At 35.2% G+C, this 22,451-nt stretch overlaps 3 protein-coding genes across 7 annotated transcripts; all 3 read right to left on the bottom strand.

Moving 5' to 3' along the window:
• Positions 1-1,970: 1,970 nt before the first annotated feature.
• LOC123885982 (B3 domain-containing protein REM16-like) lies at positions 1,971-5,376 on the bottom strand. Of its 2 annotated transcripts, none has more exons than XM_045935324.1 (4): positions 5,213-5,376; positions 4,168-4,804; positions 3,299-3,426; positions 1,971-2,525 (listed from the first exon to the last, which is right to left on the bottom strand). In XM_045935324.1, exons 1-4 carry the CDS (start codon positions 5,336-5,338, stop codon positions 2,232-2,234), a joined length of 1,185 nt encoding a protein of 394 aa, XP_045791280.1. In that variant the 5' UTR covers positions 5,339-5,376; the 3' UTR covers positions 1,971-2,231. The 2 variants fall into 2 exon arrangements, with proteins under 2 accessions (XP_045791280.1, XP_045791282.1); XM_045935326.1 differs by having other exon boundaries at positions 3,299-3,423.
• A 2,879-nt stretch (positions 5,377-8,255) lies between these two features.
• Positions 8,256-12,748, bottom strand: LOC123885939 (B3 domain-containing protein Os11g0197600-like). Of its 4 annotated transcripts, none has more exons than XM_045935282.1 (6): positions 12,404-12,742; positions 11,026-11,827; positions 9,799-9,968; positions 9,158-9,677; positions 8,796-8,965; positions 8,256-8,702 (listed from the first exon to the last, which is right to left on the bottom strand). In XM_045935282.1, exons 1-6 carry the CDS (start codon positions 12,521-12,523, stop codon positions 8,454-8,456), a joined length of 2,031 nt encoding a protein of 676 aa, XP_045791238.1. In that variant the 5' UTR covers positions 12,524-12,742; the 3' UTR covers positions 8,256-8,453. The 4 variants fall into 4 exon arrangements, with proteins under 4 accessions (XP_045791238.1, XP_045791233.1, XP_045791244.1 ...); XM_045935277.1 differs by having other exon boundaries at positions 9,799-9,974; positions 12,404-12,740; XM_045935288.1 differs by lacking the exon at positions 12,404-12,742 and adding an exon at positions 11,981-12,397 and having other exon boundaries at positions 9,799-9,974.
• An 897-nt stretch (positions 12,749-13,645) lies between these two features.
• LOC123894226 (B3 domain-containing protein Os01g0723500-like) lies at positions 13,646-20,760 on the bottom strand. Its single transcript, XM_045944167.1, is given in 6 exon segments — positions 13,646-13,951; positions 13,954-13,986; positions 14,346-14,524; positions 14,977-15,139; positions 19,223-19,795; positions 20,752-20,760. Coding segments are annotated over 6 exon segments (1,263 nt in total).
• Positions 20,761-22,451: the final 1,691 nt, after the last annotated feature.

The following is a 22,451-nucleotide window of genomic DNA, read 5'->3' as shown; positions in this document are numbered from 1 at the left end:
CTATTCTTTATGGCATACTTCACACTTTTCATTATTTTTAAACCCCCTGTCAATTTTATCGTGATCTCTTACTCGTTTTCTGTATCATCTTGAGCACTACATTCAAGGATGGGGTGCTACTCGCTTGTCGTGAATAAAGCAAAAGGGTTATTTTTGCAATTTCCAATGGGTAATGATAGGATGTCACTTGCTTGTCGTTATTTTACAAACTTTCGGTGGGTAACCCGTGAATAAAGCGAAAGGATTTTCCCAATTTTCTGTGGTTAACCCGTGAATAATGAAAAAAAAAAAAAAAAGACTCTTTTTCGGATGATGTGCTCTTTTTTTCTCATTTGATGCAAAATGTGAATGGATTTCGCATCCTCACACTCTTCCTCATTTTCAAATTATCTGTCAATTTTGTCGCTTCTCTTACCATTGTTTCATATATTTAGTGCATTGTATTAGAGAATTCAATTCATTAACAAATGTAAAAGGATTTTTTCTAATTTACAGTGGATAATGATAGTGGCCTATTGAGCACTACATTCAAGGATTTAACTCGTGAATAAAGCAAAAGGGTTATTTTTGCAATTTCCAATGGATAATGACAGGGTGCTACTCGCTTGTCGTGAATAAGCAAAAGGGTCATTTTTGCAATTTCCAATGGGTAATGATAGGGTGCCACTTGTTTGTCGTTATTTTACAAACTTTCGGTGGGTAACCCGTGAATAAAGCGAAAGGATTTTCCCAATTTTCCGTGGTTAACCCGTGAATAATGAAAAAAAAAAAGACTATTTTTCGGATGATGACGTGCTCTTTTTTTCTCATTTGATGCAAAATGTGAATGGATTTCGCATCCTCACACTCTTCCTATCATTTTCAAATTATCTGTCAATTTTATCGCTTCTCTTACCGTTGTTTCATATATTTAGTGCATTGTATTAGAGAATTCAATTCATTAACAAATGTAAAAGGATTTTTTCTAATTTACAGTGGATAATGATAGTGGCCTATTGAGTACTATATTCAAGGATTTAACTCGTGAATAAAGCAAATGGGTTATTTTTGCAATTTCCAATGCATAATGACAGGGTGCTACTCGCTTGTCATTATTTTCCCAACTTTTGGTGGGTAAACCGTGAATAAAGCTAAAGGATTATTTTCCCAATTTTCTGTGGGTAACCTATGAATAATGAAAAAAAAATGATTATTTTCTGGATAATGATGTGCTACTTGTGTTTTCTTATTTGAGTGCAAAATGTGAATAGATTTCGCATCCTCACACTCTTCCTCATTTTCAAATTATCTGTGAATTTTGTCGCTTCCTTACTCTTGTTTCACACAAGTTTCTCATAAATAATCACTTTTTAAAGAATAAATTCCATGTAATGTTTAAAAAAAAAAAGGTGAAACGTTTTTAGAGAATTTTATATTTTTAGACAATATTTTAGAGACTTTTATATAAACTAAAAAGCTATTTATTTTTTTTGGTTACTTTAATCATATAAACACTTTTTTAACATTTTCTTTCACGCTCAACACTCATTAAAATTTATTTACACGTAAAAATATTCGGGTAGAACACGAAAAACAGTCAATTAGGTTTAATTGAGTCCTAAGTAGCTGAATGAAGGTTGATCAAATAAAAATAGTTAAATTCAAGCTAGTGAATTTTTTCCAAGTCCACTAAGGTCCACCAAGATTGTGTAAGTGTCAATGAGTCAAGACACGCGAAACTTGACAATTTAGCACATTGTGTTTCATACTAACACAATTTTTACTGAGGCATGATCTGAAGCGATAGCGCACATGTTGATGAAGGAAACAGAAAACACCGTGAGATGGAGAAAAACTAGCGAAGCATGGCGCGCCACATACACCCGACAACGGGAAGAAATGTAGTTTTGTTAAGGGATTATAATATCTACCACTTGTGGATGGAGTACACTTAAACAACAGACAAAAATCAAAATGTAGTTTTACCTCTTCAATTTCACGAGCATATTGAATGTTATAGACAATCACAAATCCACAAAAAGCAGTGCCTACATCCTATGATCTTGATTAGTGATGATAAAACTAATCCGGATATGAATGGTGACATATATTTGCTGACGAGACAGCATCAATTTACTGACATGCGCAAATGCATAGTCTTTTCTAACTCTTACCACAAAAAAGCTTCATCGAAGATTGATTTATCTGTCTAACAAACAAGAACGTTAGCAGTTAGGTTAAAGTGTCGCTAGCTATACGCTATTAAGTTTAGCATGCCCATTTTGATGATCAAAACCTTCCTTTCCAACACCAGATATATAAACCTGCATCACATAATTAGAAACTAGCTCAAAAATGCACGCGTCGCCAACTTTTAAGTCATTATCACGAACAAAGGCCATCCATCCCCCACAAAAGGTGTGAGCTCCTCTTCCTTTACCATCTGGGATGGAGTTCACAGTCCAACATTCGCCTCTTGAATTGCGAAGCTTAACTTCTGTTCTCCTGGCAGGGAAATGTTCAGCACCGAACTGATATGGGATTCTCTACAGTGTAACAACAAATGCTCAATAGTTTAGCATTGAGAAGTTAAAATTGCAATATTGTTCAATACAAAATTTTAAGGGAAGGAAACTATGATAACAATAATAATTGGTACTTCTAGAAAAAATACAGCATAGTAATTGCACAAAGTCAATTTGTAAATGTAATAGCAATAGTTGAGAAGTTTTTCAAGCAGCATCTTTACTAAGGGCATGTTTGGATTGGCTTATTTAAGCTTATCTACTAGCATAAGTTTTGTGGAACTGTTCAAGAGAACTTTTGATGGTTTTCATAAAAAAATTTCAGCTCATTTTCATAAGTTTTCCAATATAGCTTATGAAAATAGCTCATAGCAGATATAAAAATAATTTATCTTTATTCTATCTTTTGCTATGAAAATAATTTATGTAAGCTTATAAGCAAGGGCTTATCATAAGAAGCGCTAGTGCTATAAGTAGCAAACAAATAAGTGGTTTATCCAAAGAGACCCTTAGTATTGAAATATGACTCCAACATGCATTGAAGTGCAAGAACAAGAATATGGATGGAATTTTCATTGAGATCATCTTATACTTGTAATGTATACATCAGAAATGTTTACCATCCTCCATACATAAAAGGAGAAATACTGTTATAGGGTTAAAATTAATATACTCCAACTAGATCATGTTCTCAAGCAGATGAAACACTACACAAGTTACTTAAAAGATAAGGGCAGAGAGAAAGCAACATTATTTAGGAGGTAAATTAAGAATCATAAAAGGGAACAACTCACCAGAGTACGTGAACTAATGACATTGCACGTTCTGATTATTTTAACAAGATATGGAAAAGAGGAGGTAAATGGTTGGGCTATCTTTTCCTCCTCGTCTTCATTCCCACTTCTATTCAGGATAGCTGCTGCTGTGAGGAATTGAACAATTCAATCATGAGTTTTATATAAAAGGATAAGCTGTGGGCTGTGGCATAAATATAAGAATTTGAATGCAAAATGCTCTTTCCAAGACAATCATCAGTTTACTAGGGAAATCAAAGGCAACGGTGTGCTTGAGCTATAAGCAAAGTAATGGAAATCACAATCTTTTCTTCACAAAATTGGGCATGGCGGAAAGCCATAAACCCACAATGGCGTTGCCATGGCCGATATTTGACAACACTGTCATAAAGTATGTCATTTTTAAGTAAAAACAAGTGACATAACAAAAGTATAAGCTGTCATAAATCGAATGACAAAAGAAAAGGGGTTGGTTAAACAAATTTAACGAAAAAGTGGTGGGCTACCCTAAGTTTAGCTACTGATTCATTAGAATTAAACATAATCAATCATAGTTAATCAGAATTCAAGACGGGATTCATGTCCAAATAGATACACACTAGAGATCCATAACAATTGCGTTCAGTTTCATTTCGAATGAAGATACGACTCACATGTATTGTAACCTGCTGATAATCATGGTTAGGACCATTATAAACGGGGGAAAAACTAGTTTGCACAACGGACATGGAGTTATATTCTTAAGCTTTTAACGTCATAACAAAGCATGTGCAGCACAAAAAAAAAATATGACAGCAGAAAGTTTTAGTTCCAAAATAATGTAGAATTAATATAGTAAAAGTTAATGGAAAAGAGCAACATATTTTTACCTGAGTGTTGCTTGTTACAAGCCACCAAATCATGTGCTCTCTCAAAAGAATTACCCGCTTTTGGTGGTCTTCCTCGCTTCTTAGTCTGGACAGGCATAACTTCATTAACAGGCTTCTCAGTCCTTTTACCAGTTGGTTGGAATGGAACCTGTATAGGTGTGGTCTTAGTGAGTGCATCAGCCGTTAATTTCTCAGGGGAAACAGGTTCGACACCAGCATTACCAGTCTTTCCATTGGTAGTTCCAAAAAGTACACCTGATAACGTTTCTACACCACCATTCGAAGCAGTATTAATGACTTCTTCAGCACATGTGTTTGTGTCCTTTGCCTTGCTACCCCCTTGTTCAGTTTGAGCATGTCCACATTTTCCGACAAAATAAGAAGCTGTTTTCTCACATAAGCTTTCTCCATCAAAGATTAAAACCTCAAAATGTGATTCACCCTTGTATTTAAAGACAAGGAAATCATTCTCTTTCAAAGAGTGATCTTTCACGAATTGTTGCCAACCGTTCGTGAAGTACAAGGTATCGTCTCTAGTAGTCAGCCCTACATTCCACACAACTCCACTAGGACCTCTAAGGGTTACATTTTCTGGCAACTTCTTCTTTACATTGTTTGAAAATGCTTTGGGAAGTGCCTGAAATTAAAATATAAATTTTCTATTTGTGATTATACACATTCAGCTGAAAAGCCAAAGAAATGTTCACACAACATACATATACCTAAAAACTAAACATAATTATTTTCTTGAGAAACAACCATTAATCATCTCAAGTACATGATTTATATGATTAATAGCTAATGTCACAGTTCCTAAGCTATATAAAATGAATTTTAAAAAATAATCTAAAAAGCATGGCAAAAAAAGGAAAACTTTAACAGAGTATTCATAACCAAAAGCTCAAAACTTTCTTGAAAAGAACTGAAAAACAGTATGAACATGAAAATGTACTGAACACCCAAATATGATAAGTTTATAAAGGTTGAATTTTTCTTCCATTTTTGAACGTGAAAGAAAAGAAAAAGAATGACGAAGAATACTAACAAGTTGTTGATGAAAATCATTGCGGAGAAATTGTGTGAAATGGATGAACTGGAAATGGGTCCAGTAAATGTCTTCCTCCCATGATTTGCTTCCACCATAGGTCGGTTGTCCTCGAACCCCTACCATTTGAAGCAATGAAGCAGTGAAGTTGAAAGGTGCAAGCTTTTTGTTTTAGCAAGAAAAAGGTAAAGAGAGGTGGTACAACTCCAACATTTAAATGACTGAAATTTTATTTGTTAATATTTGTAAAAACTAGAAATTAAATACTATATTTTTTTAATAATGTAACTATGAGTATGTTAAGTTTAAAAAAAAAAAATAGATTTTTTTTTTCCTCATTACCGGTTTAATCTGTTTTGAGATCAGTTCTTGCATCAAGTGGTTTCAGTCTGCTCCCGATCGCAGTTGCGGTGGATGGAACCGTGACACCCCATATTAATTTTAGCGTCAATCACCATTGACCCAACTAACGATAGATAAAAAATGGATTTTTTTTCTTTGTATTTTTTAAAATAGATTTTATAAAACCATTTTTCAAAATATTACAAGTTATTTTATATTTACTTTTTCTAAATTGAAACACGAATTTTGACATCATATAACATAAATATACATTATTAAAGATCAAAATAGTTAAAATCGCAATTTTTTTCAAAAAATTATATTTTAAAAATAATACTTAAAATAAACTATTAATCTATACTTAATTCCTCTAACCAGATAATTAAAAAAAAAATGTCATGGTATTACCAGCTTTAACTCCACTCAAGTGTTAAAACGCTCAGGTTGTTTTAAATTGTTGTTTTAAACCCCTCATTCTTTTATGACTTTCAAATGCATGTTATAGATCAAATAACAAATATATTTTGGACGGATGCACAAACATGAATATTTTGGTGGTGTCATCATTTTTGATACCACATACAAAACAAATAAGGATTATTGTTGGGAGTATCTATAGGACTTAATAATCACAAGCAAACAATCATTTTTTTTAGGCAACATTGTTATATAAACAATTTCTTCTTTTCAACGGTTATTTGAAACTATTCTTAAAACAATGGGTGGAGAAAAGCCTAAAACAATTCTATCAAGATGCCGCAATGGCTAATGCTATTTCTCAAAACATTTATTGAGGTATGAGGTCTACTTAGTTAATTGAAAGTTTTAATGCTGATTTGAAAAACTATTTGAAGTTAGATTTAAATTTGATACAATTTTTTACACACTTTAAAAGTGTTGTCAATGGTAAACGGAATAATGAGTCAGAAACGGAATATGAGTCAAATGCCTAGATTAAAAATGAAGAAGGCTTGTATATGTTCCTACAAGTTGGAAATGTTTACACTCCAAAAAAATTTGAGGAATTCCAAGAGGAATATCAAGACATTTGCATAAAAGAGTTGAAAGAAGGTTTGTTGTTACAAATTATTGTGATGGTCACTCATGGAATCTTATTCAGTCATGCTCTGAAAGTTTTAAAAGTCGTGAATATTCTAAGTTAATTCCGGAATACTGTATACTAAAGAGATTGACAAGAGATGCAAGGTTGACAAGTAATCAAGATTGGCAAAGAAACATGTTGAATTAGGTCTAAAAGTCCATTTCGTGAAGTGATGCAATGAATTATGTTCTCAAATGATTAACTTGATCAACAAATCTTCGGGAGATCATGAAATATACACATTTTTGTCCAAAGTTTATGAAAAGTCCAACAAAATAATTGATGATATATTGGCGCAAAAAAGAGAGATCAACATGAACAGCGTGAAGCCCTCATATCTTGTTAATTGGCTAAAGAATCATCCCACAAATGCAGAAGATGAGCTAAAGATGTGAAAATACAAGTATGGCCACTGAGATGAAAAAGAAAAAGAAAAAAAGTGAAAATACAATTGCTACTAACTAAGTTGAACAGGTGTTGCATTATTCTTAATTTGCTTGATCTTGTTATTGCAAATGAAAGTAATTGCTTAAAGTAGCAAAAAACCTCTAAGTTACATCAATTCAAAGTACATCAGCAAATAGTAGTAGAAACCAATATAGCAAAACTGACTTTCTATTGAAAAAAAATTCATAGAACAAAAATGTGACAAGTGTGAGTTAAGTATCACATTGCTTAGAAAAATGGAAGTTGAACACTTTATAAGTGAGAGGACCCATAAATCTAACACCTAAGGTTTTTGGTTAAAGTGTGATGTACAACTCATTTGTACAGTTGTTCTTAAGTCCAATGTGGATGATCCATCCGGCTGCCCCTCGTGACCCAACAGTGGTATCAGAGCCGATGGTTGTTGATCTGACTCCTTGTGTCGAAATTCTTCCTAACAACAAGGTGTTCAGGCGGCGTGTCCCGTTGAGACCAAGCAACGGTTGTACAATTGGATGAAAAAACTTCCGTTCGAGGGGGAGCATACCCATAAAATAATGGTTTGGGTAGTATGTTAAAGATTTTGGGTTCGATTCTCAGCTCCCTTATAACCAAAAAAACAAGCATAAATTGTGAGCAAAATTAATTTTATTTATGAGCAGATGTTGATAACAATTATCACCAAAAAAAAAAAAAAATGTTGATAACAATTATTAATAGCTTCCCATTCATTGTAGGAGCGTATTTGCCAATTTCATTCAAAGTGCTTATTTAATGTTAAGACATGATAATAATGGTTACTGAGTCAAAGAAAGCAGATCGGAAAATCTGCAAAAGTGAATATTGATGTCTTTCTGGGTTTGAAGAAATTTATACTTTCATGATTTTGCTATCAAAATGGTCTCTACATACATGGGAGATGATGTGAACGGACACATGAGCGTGTGTCAACGTCAAGACTTGATAGACGGGCTCATTTGATTGACGATTGAGACTTGATAGACTTGATGATTGACCGATGGTTACAAATTCAAGGACGAAGTAACCTATTCACTCTTGATATTTGCAATACAAAACTTCTATATTAGGCTTCTTTACCGGTGCCCTTAGAACACCCGTTAACATGACTAGTTCATAGTGAATGCTATAGAAAATCACAAATTCACAATGATATGAACTAAAAAGCATAATAGATAATTAATACATTTTATGATCTTGAATGGGGATGTGTAAAACATATACGAAGAGACAACATGAATTTAATGACATAAAGTCCTTTGCAACTATTACCACAAAAAATCTTCATTGAAGATTGATTTATCTGTCTCACAAACATGAATGTTAACAGGTAGATAGAACAGTAGCTAGCTATTAAGTTTCACATTCCCATTTATGAACCTGCATCACATAATGAGAAACGAGCTCAAATATGCACGTGTCGCCAATATTTATGTCATTATCACGAACAAAAGTGTTCCAACCCCCACAAAGGGTGTAATTTTTTCTCAATTTAGCATCTGGGACAGAGTTCACAGTCCAACATTCGCCTCTTGAATTGCGGAGCGTAACTTCTGTTTTGCAGCCAGGAAGATGTGCAACAGAGAACCAATTTGGTATTTTCTACAATGTAACAAGTATTCAATAATTTAGCATTGATATTAATTATAATCACACATGCTAACACTAATTAGTTGCATAATGTGTGTTACCCACCAAAGTGTATGATCCACTGATATTGAAGTTCTTCATGACTTTCACAAAATTAGGAAATGGAGAACCAAAAGCTTCAGCTACCCTTTGTTCGTTGAGTGCACACAACTTTCTCACACCAGCATTAGCCTGCGAGCTTTGATCTTTTTCAACACGATGTTTCCTCCGTAAAGCTGTCTTTGTTTACAGTTCAAATGTGATTGAAGTCATAATTTGCAAGGTAGAAACTTTAATTGCAATTGTCAAGGAATTGAATTAGATTCTTCTCTTTTTATTTGTGAAAATAAAATACTTCATAGAAATTTGCTACATAATTCTATACAAATTTCTATGCATCTAGTAGGGAAAGAGAGGAAAAAACTTACCCAACTTTTTATGAACTGCTTTCGACTTGGGGCAAATCCCCATCTTCTTCGAAGTATTTGAAGCTCTACCGTATTTCTTTAAGATGGATAAAGCAGCTCCTTGACCAATCTTTGACAACTTTTTATTTGATAGATCAACTTTATCAACTTTGTTTCTGCACATTGAGTTGGTTTTAGGATTCTTTGGCATATATCTGGAAGTCTTACGGCAAGCGACGTCACATCTAGCACTAAGCATGCTAGAAGCTAGTTTTTCAATCTGGGAGAGCCCATCTTTTCCAACCTCAGCGATATGAACACGTAATTCACACTCACGTATAAGTTCGAAAATGCAGACATCTCCAACCTTTATGCCATTATCCCGAACAAAATCCAACCATCCTCCACATAGAGTGTGATTTGTATGTACTCTAGTTCTAGTAACAGAATTAACAGTCCAATGTTCTCCCTTCAAATTATGAAGAATAATCTTTATGTTGCAGTTTGGAAGATGTGCCATCGAAAATTCATAAGGTATATTCTGCATTATATCATTTATAAACCAATATTAGCAAGGATTTGTTACATAAAAGATAAGGGCGGAGAGATAAAATAACAATGTTTAGGAGGTAAATTAAGAATTACAAAAGGGAACGACTCACCAGAATTTGTGACCCACTGACATTGAACGTTTTGATTATTTTGACAAAATATGGAAAAGAGGAGGTAAATGATTGGGCTATCTTTTTCTCCTCACGTGCCGATAGCGTTGAGAGTGAAGCTCCACTGAGAATATAATGGTCATCTTCCTTCCCATTTCTATACAGGATGTCTGCTTCTGCGTGGAATTGAAGAGTTCAATTATGAATTTTTTTAAAAAAGGATAAGCTCTGGCATAAAAATAAGGATTTGAATGCAAAATACACTTTCCTAGACAAGTATCAGTTTTCTAGGGAAGATCAGATGAGTTTTAGTACATATTTTTGAGACTGAGAGTGAAATCAAAGGCAATGGTGTGCAAAGTCAAGGAAATCACAATCTTTTCTTTAAACATTTATAAGGAAGAAAACTAAGGCCGATACCCTCCCTCCCTCCTGCCGCTTCATTATTCTCTCGTCTTATTTCTCCTCACATACACTCTCCAATCTCCATACTTTGGTCTTACTCTCTGTCTCTCAGGGACATGTCATATGCTAAAGTTAAGGCCCTATCAGAAAGTATATCCTTTTTAAGTAAAAACAAGTGACATAAAAGAATTATAAGCCGATACATTATATATGAACTTCAAAATGATCCATGACTGAAGTCATAAATCAAATGACAAAAGAAACATGGTTGGTTATTTGACAAAAGTGGTTGGCTGCTCTAAGTTTAGGTATTGATTCATTAGAAATAGAATTTATCACAATTTATCATAGTGAATTAGGATTCAAGATGAGATTCATGTTAATTAGATACACACTAAAGATTCGTATCAACTAGGTTCAGTTTAGTACTACGTTGTCAATAGCCCGCTATAGCGGAATAGCGTAGTGGTGGTGGTAGGGTTCAGCAAGAAACTTTTGGCCTGTGAGCCGCCATCAGCAATAGTGGTTGTTGTGGCTATGCGATGCTATCTAGGATTAACAACACGGGTTTAGTATCGAATTGAGATATAACTCACATATATCTTAAGATATTGATAAGCCATGCTTAGGAGTTAGGACCATTATAAAAAGGGGGGGAAACTAGTTTGCACCTTGAACATGGAATTGTCATTGTACGTTTTTAGAAACTTCATAGCAAAGCATGTGCAGCACCAAAAAAAATTACATCAGAAAAGCTATAGTTACCAAATAATTTAGAATTAATATAGTAAAAGTTAATGGAAAAGAAGGAAATCTTTTAACCTGAGTGTTCCTTGTTACAAGCCAGCCAATCTAGTCCTCTCTGCCAAGAATTAGCTGCTTTTGGTGATCCTTTTCTCCTCTTACTCGGGGTAGACATAACTTCATTAAAAGGCCTCTTGGTCCTTTTTCCGGTTCGATGGAAGTGAAACACTACAGGTGCGGTCTTAGTTACTGCATCAGCCATGAACTGTTCAGGGGAAGCAGATTCAACACCAGCATTAAGAGTCTTCTCATTGCTAGTTTTAGAAGGTGCAACTAATGGCGTTCTTATACTGTTAACAGACCGAAATTTCAGAGGTGTACAACATTCGACACCACCATTAGAAGCAGCGTCGACTTCTTCAACACAATTGTTTGTGTCCTTTCCCTCGCAACCCCCTTGTTCGGTATGAACATTCCCACTATTAAGATGCTGAAATTTCTCAGGTGAACCACATTCAACACCACCATCCGAAGCAGTATTAAATTCTTCAACAGAGTTTTTTGTGTCCTTTGCCTCGTTACCCCCTTGTTCAGTTTGAGCATCTCCACATTTTCCAACAAAATAAGAAGCTGCCTTCTCACAATTACTTTCTCCATCAAAGATGAAAACCTCAAAAAGTGATTCACCATTGTACTTAAAGACAAGGAAATCATTCTCTTTCAAAGAGTGGTCTTTCATGAATTCTTGCCAACCGTTCGTGAAGTACAAGGTATCATCTCTAGTTGTCAGCCCTACATTCCACATAACTCCGCTAGGACCTTTAAGGGTCACATATTCAGGCAACTTTTTTAAATTGTCTGAAAACATTTTAGGAAGTGCCTGAAACAAAACATAAAATTTCCTAAAAAATGTTGCTAAACATAATTATTTGCTTGAGAAACAGCAATTAATCATCTCAAGTAAGCCATAATTTACTACATAGACAATGTTTGCAGAAAAAGGAAAAGAATAATAAACAAAGAAAAAACTAACCTACAATCTCCTTATTCACTTCCTTTTTCTTTTCAATTAAGCCACAAAAGCATGGTTCCTAGAAAACACTAGAAAGAAAAAGAACAAAAACAGATCTACAAACAACTAATGTCAAAAATACTAAGGCGCCATTATTTAAAAACAAGCATATCTATATGCATAAAAAAGGAAACTTTAACTGCTTATCCAATAATCAAAATCTCAAAACTTTCTTGAAAAAACTAACTTCAATTAAAGGAATTATGAAAAAATACAAAATTTAAAAGGTGGGCAAGTTGAAAAACAGTATGAACATGAAATGAAGTGCATGTGCTCAACCACCCAGATAAGAAAACTTTAGGAAGATTTCATTTTTCTTCAATTTAGAACATAAAAGGAAAGAATTAAAGAGAAGAAGGAAAAGGGAATGAAAGAAATACTAACAAGTTGTTGTTCAAAATCTGTGGTGAGAAATTGTGTGAAATGGATGAACTGGAAATGGGTCCAGTAAATGTCTTCCTGCCAAGATTTGCTACCGCCACTGTTTTGTCTTCTTGTTTCCATTTCGAACAGTGTTGGAGAATGAAATGGTTCAGAGATGCAAGCTTTTAAGCCTTGAATAGTTCACTTTCACTAGGAAGAAGAATAAAATGGTACCAAATGTTAAAATGTTAGAGAAAAATCTTTTTTTTTTAAGAGCAAAATCTATTTTATCAAATGAGAGAAGTACATAATAGATTTGAGAGTTACAAACTTATCGATTAGTAAGGTGGAGAGTAATTAAGGTCAATTAAGATGAATTTGTTGATTTTTAAACTTTTAACCGGTTTCAAAGTTAATTTTCATAAGAGTATGTTTGTTATTGACATGAGCTGAAAATCAAAGCCAATTTATACTTGCTTACTATTATCAATAATTGCTTTTTAAAGATTTTTATATAAACTAAAATTTGTCCGGCTTAAATGGCAATGTGAATATTACTAGATTAAACACTTTCGGCTGAACTCGGACTAGAGACTTTCCGGTTGTGTGTGTAAATTTCAATGCCGTTTTCCACTTTGTCTACAATCTGAAAAATAAAAAAAACTAATTAATGGGTGTATTTTTTTAGAGTTTTTTTTTAGACGATATTTTCGAGACTTAAATGATAAAGTAAAAGAAAATGTATGTTTATTTGCAACAAAACTCATTACTTCTCAGAAGCTACTATAATTTTTTTCATTATAATGAAAATTTTGTAGATTTTGGTTTTCCTAACAAACTTAAACAGAAGATTAAAAAAAAGGCTAATATTTTTAAGAAAATTGTCTTTCATTAAATAATCCTAAACAAACATGCTCAATAAAATTGATGGTTTATAATTGGATGACAATGTAAAATGTTTTACTACATCGCCGGGTGTGTCCATTAAACTCGTAAAAATTAATACTCGTAACAATTTTACTAAGATGTGTGCTTAACTAACCTGAAACCAACATTTCATGAGCCTACTAAATGTTATAGCGGGAACATACCCAATCAAACTTCAGGATATCGGAGTGTTCACCGATTCACAAAAATATAAACTAAAAATCAGTGACATAGTAGATACTTAATTACATTCTATGATGTTGATCAGTGATTATACAGCTAATTGGGATGAAACAGGTAGATGAAACAGCTTCTTGACTAATCTTTGACGAATTTTTATCCTTGCCACTGCCTTCGTTTACGAACATCTTGTCTTGCACTAGGCACACTAAAATCTAGTTTTTCATCCTGGATGTCTAGCCCATCTTTTCCAACCTCAGCGATACGAACACTTAATTCATTCTCACACATAAGTTCGAAAATGCAGACATTTCCAACCTTTATGCCATTGCCACGAACGAAATCGATCCACCCTCCACGTATAGAGTGATATCTATACACATTAGAATCTATATTAACAGCATTAACAGTCCACTGTTCTCCCTTCAAATTATGTAGAATAATCTTTATTATGCGGTTTGGAAAATGTGTGCTTTCGAAAATTGAGATGGTATATTCTGCATTATATCAAATATAAACCAGTATTAGCAAGAGCTTCAGTGTTAATTCCAAGCACAGTGAATAGGAAGAAAACTTCACATAACAAATAATACGACCACTAAACTTAAAATAGGAAATATTTGAAGTGAAGGAAAGTTAAAATTGCAATATCGTTCAATTCAAACTTTTAAGAAAAGAAAACTAACAATAACAATTGGTACTTCTTGGAGAAATACAGTATACAACATAGTGATTGCACAAATTTCAATTTGTAAATGTCATAGCAGTAGTTGAGAAGTGCAAGTACAAGAATAGTTCAAATTTACCAAGATTGACTCATTAATTAGAACTAGTATCACAAAAGGGAACAACTCACCAGCAAACATGAACCTCCAACATTGAACTTTTGGATTATTTTAACAAAATATGGAAAAGTGGAGGTATATGACTGGGCTATCTTTTTCTCATGACATATTGATGACCTTGAAAGTGAAGCTCCGCTGCTAGGAATATAATGGTCATCATCCTTGCCACTTCTATTCAAGATAGATACCTCTGTGTGAAAATGAACAATTCAATCATGAGTTTTAAATAAAAGGATAAGCTCTGGCATAAAAATAAGGATTTGAATGTAAAATAATCTTTCCTAGACAAGTATCAATCTGCTAGGGAAGATCATATTTTTGAGACCCAAAAGGAAATCAAAGGCAATGATGTGCTTGTGCTATAAGCAATTACCATGACCTTTTGCTGGAAACAGACAAGCTTGGATGCAAACATGCGAGTGTTCCCATTGAGCAAAATCATAAGATAAGCTTTGGGGAGGAATGTGCCAAAGTTGACAGGTTCCAATATCAAAGAATAGTTGGAAAATCGATTTATTTACACTAGGCCGGATTCGGCTTCTACAGTTAGTGTGGTGAGTCAATTCATGCATTGTCAGAGGGTGAGACATTTGCAGACTATAGACCGTAGTTTGCATTATCTCAAATCCACTCCAAGGAGACGACTTTCGCTCCTTGCCACCTCATCATTCTCTCTTTTATTGTTTCTAAACTCTCCATACTTTGGGCTTAATCCCATGTCATCTGCTAAAAACCCGCCATACTGGTCGACAGCTGGCACCGTCATATCCAAGTATGGCACCGCCGTGATCGATATTTGACAAGACTGCTAGAAAGTATGTCATTGTTAAGAAAAAACAAGTGACGTAACAAAATTATAAGCTGATACATTACATATGAACTTCAAAATGATTCATGACTGAAGTCATAAATTAAATGACAAAAGAAAAGTGGAAGGTAATACAAGTTTGACAAAAAAACTGATTGGGTACTCTAAGTTTAGGTACTGAGATCCATTAGAAATAACATTGTCAATTCTGTTGGGGTTGATTGTCAAGTCCCACATCGCCCAATCTTTTAAATAAAGGAGGTTAAAACAATTAGCTGTTGGAGAAATGCCACATCGCTTAGTGTGGTGAAGCAAGAGGGAGAGCAAGGCTATATATTAGACCTACGTTCTACGAGTTACCTAACAAATTCATGATACATGTCCAAATAGATACGCACTAGAAATTCGTATTGACTGGGATCAGTTCAGTATCGAATTGAGATACCACTCACATGTATTGTAAGATACTGATAAACCATGAGTAGGACCTTTATAAAAAGGGGAAAAAAAGTAGTTTGCAAACAATGAGTAAACAATGAACATGGATTTATTTTCTTAAACTTTTAGAAACGTCATAGCAAAGCATGTGCAGCAACAACAAAAAATTACATCAGAAAGTTATAGTTACTAAAAAAATAATTTAGACTTAAAATAGTAAAAGTTAATGGAAAAGAGCAACATATTTTTACCTGAGTGTTCCTTGTTACAAGCCACCAAACCATGTTGTTGCAAATTTGTCTTGAAAACGTGAAAAAACAACACTAGTTTGCTGTTTTCCGCCCCGGGCGGAAAAACCTGTGTTCCAGGCGGAAATTTGAAGCAGAATAAGGGGGGCTCTCTGTTTTGCCGCCCCAGGCGGAAATCTTGGTGTTTCAGGCGGAAATTTCCGCCCCAGGCGGAAAAAGCTGCGCCTCGGGCGGAAATCACTGCAGGGTATTTAAAGGGTCACGTTTTCTGTTTTTTGAGAGGAAGTTTAAGAGGGTTTCTTTCACCAAAACGGCGGCTAGGGTTAAGAGGGTTACTCTTGGTTCATCTCTAGGTTTTGGGTGTTGATTCTTTCATCTTGTAATCACTTATCATTGAAATCTCTTGGTCACGGGAAGAGATTTGGGAAAAGGGTAGAATTAGGGTTGAAGTCTAATTCTTGCAACTCTTTTGTATTGAATCTCGTTGTAATCAAGCTTTTCATTGATAGTGAAACGGAGGGTGACTCTCTCCCCAGAGTAGGTCGGTTTTGACTGAACTGGGTAAACAATTGCTTCGTGTTCTTTATAGTTTTATTACTTATCTTTTGTTCGTGATTATTATTGCTATTTCCACGTTTTGATTGCTTATTCGATTTGCTCCACACATCAAGATTATTGGTGTGATTTTTAAAGAATTCACAACAATTGGCGCCCACCGTGGGGCCAAGGATCAAACGAATTAAGTATCATGGGTTCTAAGTGGGAGATTGAGAAGTTCACCGGTAAAAATGACTTCGGTTTGTGGAAGGTGAAGGTACGGGCAATATTAACACAACAAAAGTGTGTTGAAGCATTGTTGGGCATATCGAATATGCCAAATACTCTCTCGAACGCAGAAAAGAGCGAGATGAATGATAAGGCTTTGAGTGTCATTATCTTGTGCCTCGCGGATAATGTGTTGAGGGAAGTAGCTAAAGAAAAAACTGCGGCGGCTATGTGGACCAAGCTGGATGCGTTGTATATGACGAAGTCTTTGGCACATAAGCAGTGTTTGAAAGAACGGTTGTTTTTCTTTCGAATGGTGGAGAACAAGCCTGTGGTGGAGCAACTTTCAGAGTTCAACAAGATCATTGACGACTTGGCGAACATTGACGTGAATTTGGAAGACGAGGACAAGGCCTTTCATTTGTTGTGTGCTTTGCCCAAATCACTTGAAAATCTCAAGGATGCGTTGCTTTATGGCAAAGAAGGTACTATCACATTGGATGAAGTTCAATCAGCTTTGAGGACCAAGGAGTTGACAAAGTTGAGAGACTTGAGGGTTGATGATAGTGCGGAAGGGTTAAATGTGATGAGGGATAGAAGTGAGAACGACGGTAGAGGAAAGGGGAAGAAATATGGGTCAAAGTCTAGGCCAAAAGGTGATAATGGTGGCAGGTTCAGATGCTTCTATTGTCAGGATCCGGGTCACTTCAAGAAGGACTGTCCTCAGAGAAGGGGCAGCGGTAGTTCGTCAGCTCATGTTGCCGTTGATGAGGAGGAAGGCTATGAGAGTGCGGGAGCACTCATAGTCACCAGTTGACACTCATAGCTTGCTGATCAGCCTGGAGAGGCGGTGGAATAATACTCAACATCAGCCTGGAGAGGCGGTGGAATAATACTCAACATCAGCCTGGAGAGGCGGTGGTAATAATACTCAACATCAGCCTGGAGAGGCGGTGGAATAATACTCAACATCAGCCTGGAGAGGCGGTGGAATAATACTCAACATCAGCCTGGAGAGGCGGTGGTAATAATACTCAACATCAGCCTGGAGAGGCGGTGGTAATAATACTCAGGATTACGTTCGAAACAACAACTTTATTACTGTGAGAATGCGGATGTGCTAGTGTGGTGAAGTTGGGAATCAATGGAGTTGAAGTCATGGACTTTGGATGCTCCGATCACATGTGTTTTGAGGAAGGAGTACTTTGAAGCCCTAGAGCTAGTTGAAGGTGGAGTTTGTTCATCTTGGCGACGGGAAAGCTTATAAGGTTCAAGGTATGGTTGAATTTCTTTCACACAATGCGAGGTATTGTTCTTGAGCTTTGTTACTAGTTGTGATTCTCATGGTGTGGATAAGTTGTGAAACTTCGGTTGGTTGTTAGTGACATTGGTTGGTTTTAGTTGTACTAGTGAAATGAAGTTTACTAGGTGGTGGAACTAAACCGGGAAGTGTTGGAGACTAACAATGACTTGATGTGTGTTTCGGAGTAGTTGAAAAGTTTTACGTTACAAGGTGGAAGACATGGTGGATATACCGGTTTAAGGCTTTGGTGGAGGAATCTCGGTTTGAGGTGGAGGTACACCAAAGTGGTATGGCTATGAAGACCTTGTGTGGAAGCAACGGTGATCAAGCTTGGTAACTTGTTAGACTGCTGGAGGTAGTTGGACACAAGGAGAGTTTGAGGTTGCAGCTTGTGAAACCACCTAAAAATTCCAAGGTTGGTTGGAGGCAAGCATATCTTCAAGAGTACGGAAAGCTACAATCCGGGGTTTGAAGAGGGTATGGTTTACCTTGTGTATTGTCCTAAAAATCCAAGGGCAATTGGAGGCAAGCATTTTTCGGGAGTACGGAGAGGTAGACTCCGGGGGCCGAAGAGGGTATGGTGTAAACAAGTGGAGAGAGCAGCACGGTGGTTGATGGGAAGTTGGCATCACCATCGTTTTAAAGGCAAGGTGGAGATTGTTGCAAATTTGCCTTGAAAACGTGAAAAAACAACACTAGTTTGCTGTTTTCCGCCCCGGGCGGAAAAACCTGTGTTCCAGGCGGAAATTTGAAGCAGAATAAGGGGGGCTCTCTGTTTTGCCGCCCCAGGCGGAAATCTTGGTGTTTCAGGCGGAAATTTCCGCCCCAGGCGGAAAAAGCTGCGCCTCGGGCGGAAATCACTGCAGGGTATTTAAAGGGTCACGTTTTCTGTTTTTTGAGAGGAAGTTTAAGAGGGTTTCTTTCACCAAAACGGCGGCTAGGGTTAAGAGGGTTACTCTTGGTTCATCTCTAGGTTTTGGGTGTTGATTCTTTCATCTTGTAATCACTTATCATTGAAATCTCTTGGTCACGGGAAGAGATTTGGGAAAAGGGTAGAATTAGGGTTGAAGTCTAATTCTTGCAACTCTTTTGTATTGAATCTCGTTGTAATCAAGCTTTTCATTGATAGTGAAACGGAGGGTGGCTCTCTCCCCCAGAGTAGGTCGGTTTTGACTGAACTGGGTAAACAATTGCTTCGTGTTCTTTACAGTTTTATTACTTATCTTTTGTTCGTGATTATTATTGCTATTTCCACGTTTTGATTGCTTATTCGATTTGCTCCACACATCAAGATTATTGGTGTGATTTTTAAAGAATTCACAACACATGTGCTCTCTCACAAGAATTACCTGCTGTTGGTGGTCTTCCTCGCTTCTTAGTCTGGACAGGCGTAACTTCATTAACAGGTTTCTCGGCCCTTTTGCCGGTTGGTTGGAACGGAAACTGTATAGTTGTGGTCTTAGTGAGTGCATCAACCGTTAATTTCTCAGGGGAAGCAGATTCAACACCAGCATTACAAGTCTTTCCATTGTTAGTTCCAATAGGTACAACTAATGGCGTTTCTACACCACCATTCGAAGCAGTATCCTTTGCCTTGCTACCCCCTTGTTCAGTTTGAGCAGGTCTACATTTTCCGACAAAATAAGCTGTTTTCTCACATAAACTTTCTCCATCAAAGATTAAATCCTCAAAGTGTGATTCACCCTTGTATTTAAAGACAAGGAAATCATTCTCTTTCAAAGAGTGATCTTTCACGAATTGTTGCCAACCGTTCGTGAAGTACAAGGTATCGTCTCTAGTAGTCAGCCCTACCTTCCACACAACTCGACTAGGACCTCTAAGAGTCACATTTTCTGGCAACTTCTTCTTTACATTGTTTGAAAATGTTTTGGGAAGTGCCTGCAATTAAAATATAAATTTTCCATTTGAGATTAGACACATTCAGCTGAAAAGCCATTACACAACATACCTAAAAGTTAAACACACATTTAAGCAATATTTTAGGGTATTTTGGTCTTTACAACACACATAAATGCATTTAAATATGTCACGATTTCTCTTTCCAAAAAAAGAAAAAAATCTAAAAAACATGGGAAAACAATGAAAACTTTAACAGAGTATCCATAACCAAAAGCTCCAAGCTTTCTTGAAAAGAACTAACTTGAGTTAAAGGAATTGTAAAAAACATACAATTTAAAAGGTAGAAAAAAAATTTAAAATTTAAAATACAAAACAAGGTTTTAAATTGCGGTCTGCATCCGCAATTGCGGTCGCAGTATTGCTGATGCGGTAGCATCCGCAACCGCATCGCACTGCAAGAGAAGAGCAGGGGCGGTGCTACATATGCATGAGAGAGTGCTATGCACACCCCCTGACTTTTATTAGTAACAATTGAGAATAATTATTAATGAATAAATCATCAATTTATTCAGCCCCTCAAATTTAAGGACCATTTATTATATTTCTATGGTTTAGAGCTAAATTGGAGAGAGATGGTGAGTAAATTAAAATTTTATTCAATTATTAATTTTAGTTAAAAAATTTGTACCAGGGTTTTGCATTCACCATCAGAGAAGAGAAATTGAGAAGAGAGAAGAATAAGTCTTATACTTTTTTTTCTTCCCACTTTTGCAGGAGAAAGAATGAAAATTGGAATTTTTGTAACAAAAAGTCATTAATGCAAAGTGATTTTTTTTTATATATATATATATATATATAAGATGGAAATAAACACAGTTTAACCTTATTTTCAAAATATACAAGATAATAGAATCCATAATAATAGTAGCACATATCTTTTTCTAGTGATCGTTATAGGGATAATGAAACCAATGATAGAGTTGACCTAGCCTAACGACATCCATCTCTTATCTCCGACCGGGAGATAGAGACTACTTCATGCGCTACTTCAACATCTCCTGCCAAGCCAAGGAAGGGGTAGGCCTTTTTTTTCAAGACCCCCTTTCTTTTGGTCGGAAAATGCATTGGCTTTCAATCAAGTTTGAGGATACGAGCAACACCCACAACATCAGCCAACAACACAAGACTAAGTTGAAGAGATCAGCTCCAGTCTTCGCAAGCCAATCGGTACATTTATTACCCTTTTCTAAGAGTATGTTGAAAAGATTAACGCACATAGTGATTATATCATATACTACATCAAAAAGGGTTAGCAGCGCAGCTAGTTGCTTGTTTGTCTTTCATTTATGTAATTATCCTATATTTATTAATGAAAAAGTTTTTCATCAAAATAATTAAATTACATTAAAATAATAAATAAAAATGCAAGGATATTATTGTCTTTTTAAATATTAAACAAATTTCTCTCTCGCATATATCTCTCTTCTTTCTCTTATACTATCTCCGATCTTTTTATAATGTTAAAATGTAAACTACAAACTAAGTTCGCTTTCTATGATTCAAACTACGAACTCAATTAGCATTCTAGAATGCAAACTCTTTTTTTCATAATTTTTTTCATCTATGGGACGCAAACATTGGATTTGAGTTCAAAATATTTCCACTCACTACTTAGAGTGCAAAAAGTGCTTGTATCCTAAAAAGCGAGGGGGTTAATTTGATAATTTCAAGAGGCGTGTGAGGCGTTTTTGGGACGCGAAAACTAACTCTATAAATATTAATGACATATGGCTTTATAAAAATAAATAAATAAGTTTTGCCGAGACTAAGGATAGAACACAAATCAAAGAAAATATATGGCTTTGCCTTACAAACTCAACTAGAGAAATATTTATTAAAATTTTTGAGGTCTTTATTTAGTCCAACATTTTGAAATCTAAAACTCTAACAGTAGAGAATCCTTTCCACAAAGAAACATCAATTATTTATTTTTCAGCTAAAGATAAATATTTATTGTATTTTGACTCATCTAAATATTCAACAAACTACAACTATTAAATAATAATACTAGTACTTTAGTAAATAAAATTCATTTTATCATAAAAAATTAGAGACCAACAACATCACAAGCCTACTGAATGCTATAGCAATCATAAATTCACAATGACACTAAAAAGCAGGTCATAATAATTACTACATTCTATGATCTTAGATTCCTGATGATTAGTACAATACAGCTAACTGGAAACTGATTTATCTGTCTCACAAACAAAAACGTTAGCAGATAGATGAAACAGTTTCTTGACCAATCTTGCACTAGGCACTTAATTCATAGAGTACTTTTGTTGTCAAGAAAAATATCTACTTTTGAAATCAAATCAAGTTGGTCTTGTGGAAGCATGCCCTAGTTATTCTATCGACCTCAAACAAAAATTAACCCTTGTAGGAATATATTTTGTGAATTTCATTCAAAAAGCTTATGTACTTTCGAGACATGTCAACAATTATACTTTATAAATTTTGTGTGTACAGTACTTTTTATGATCAAGCAGAAATGTGGCTAAATATTTTTCATAAAAATTATAAGCCGAATATTTCATAAAAAGTATGAGCTCAAAATAAATTTATTGACATAAGCTGAAAATTGAAGCTAATTTATACTTGCTTAATACCATGCACAAAATGACATAAGTGA

This window comes from Trifolium pratense, linkage group LG1 (assembly GCF_020283565.1).
Source record: "Trifolium pratense cultivar HEN17-A07 linkage group LG1, ARS_RC_1.1, whole genome shotgun sequence".
Classification (NCBI taxonomy): domain Eukaryota; kingdom Viridiplantae; phylum Streptophyta; class Magnoliopsida; order Fabales; family Fabaceae; genus Trifolium; species Trifolium pratense.
Note: the sequence above shows the minus strand (reverse complement) of the source record. Positions and strands in the feature narration are given on the sequence as shown.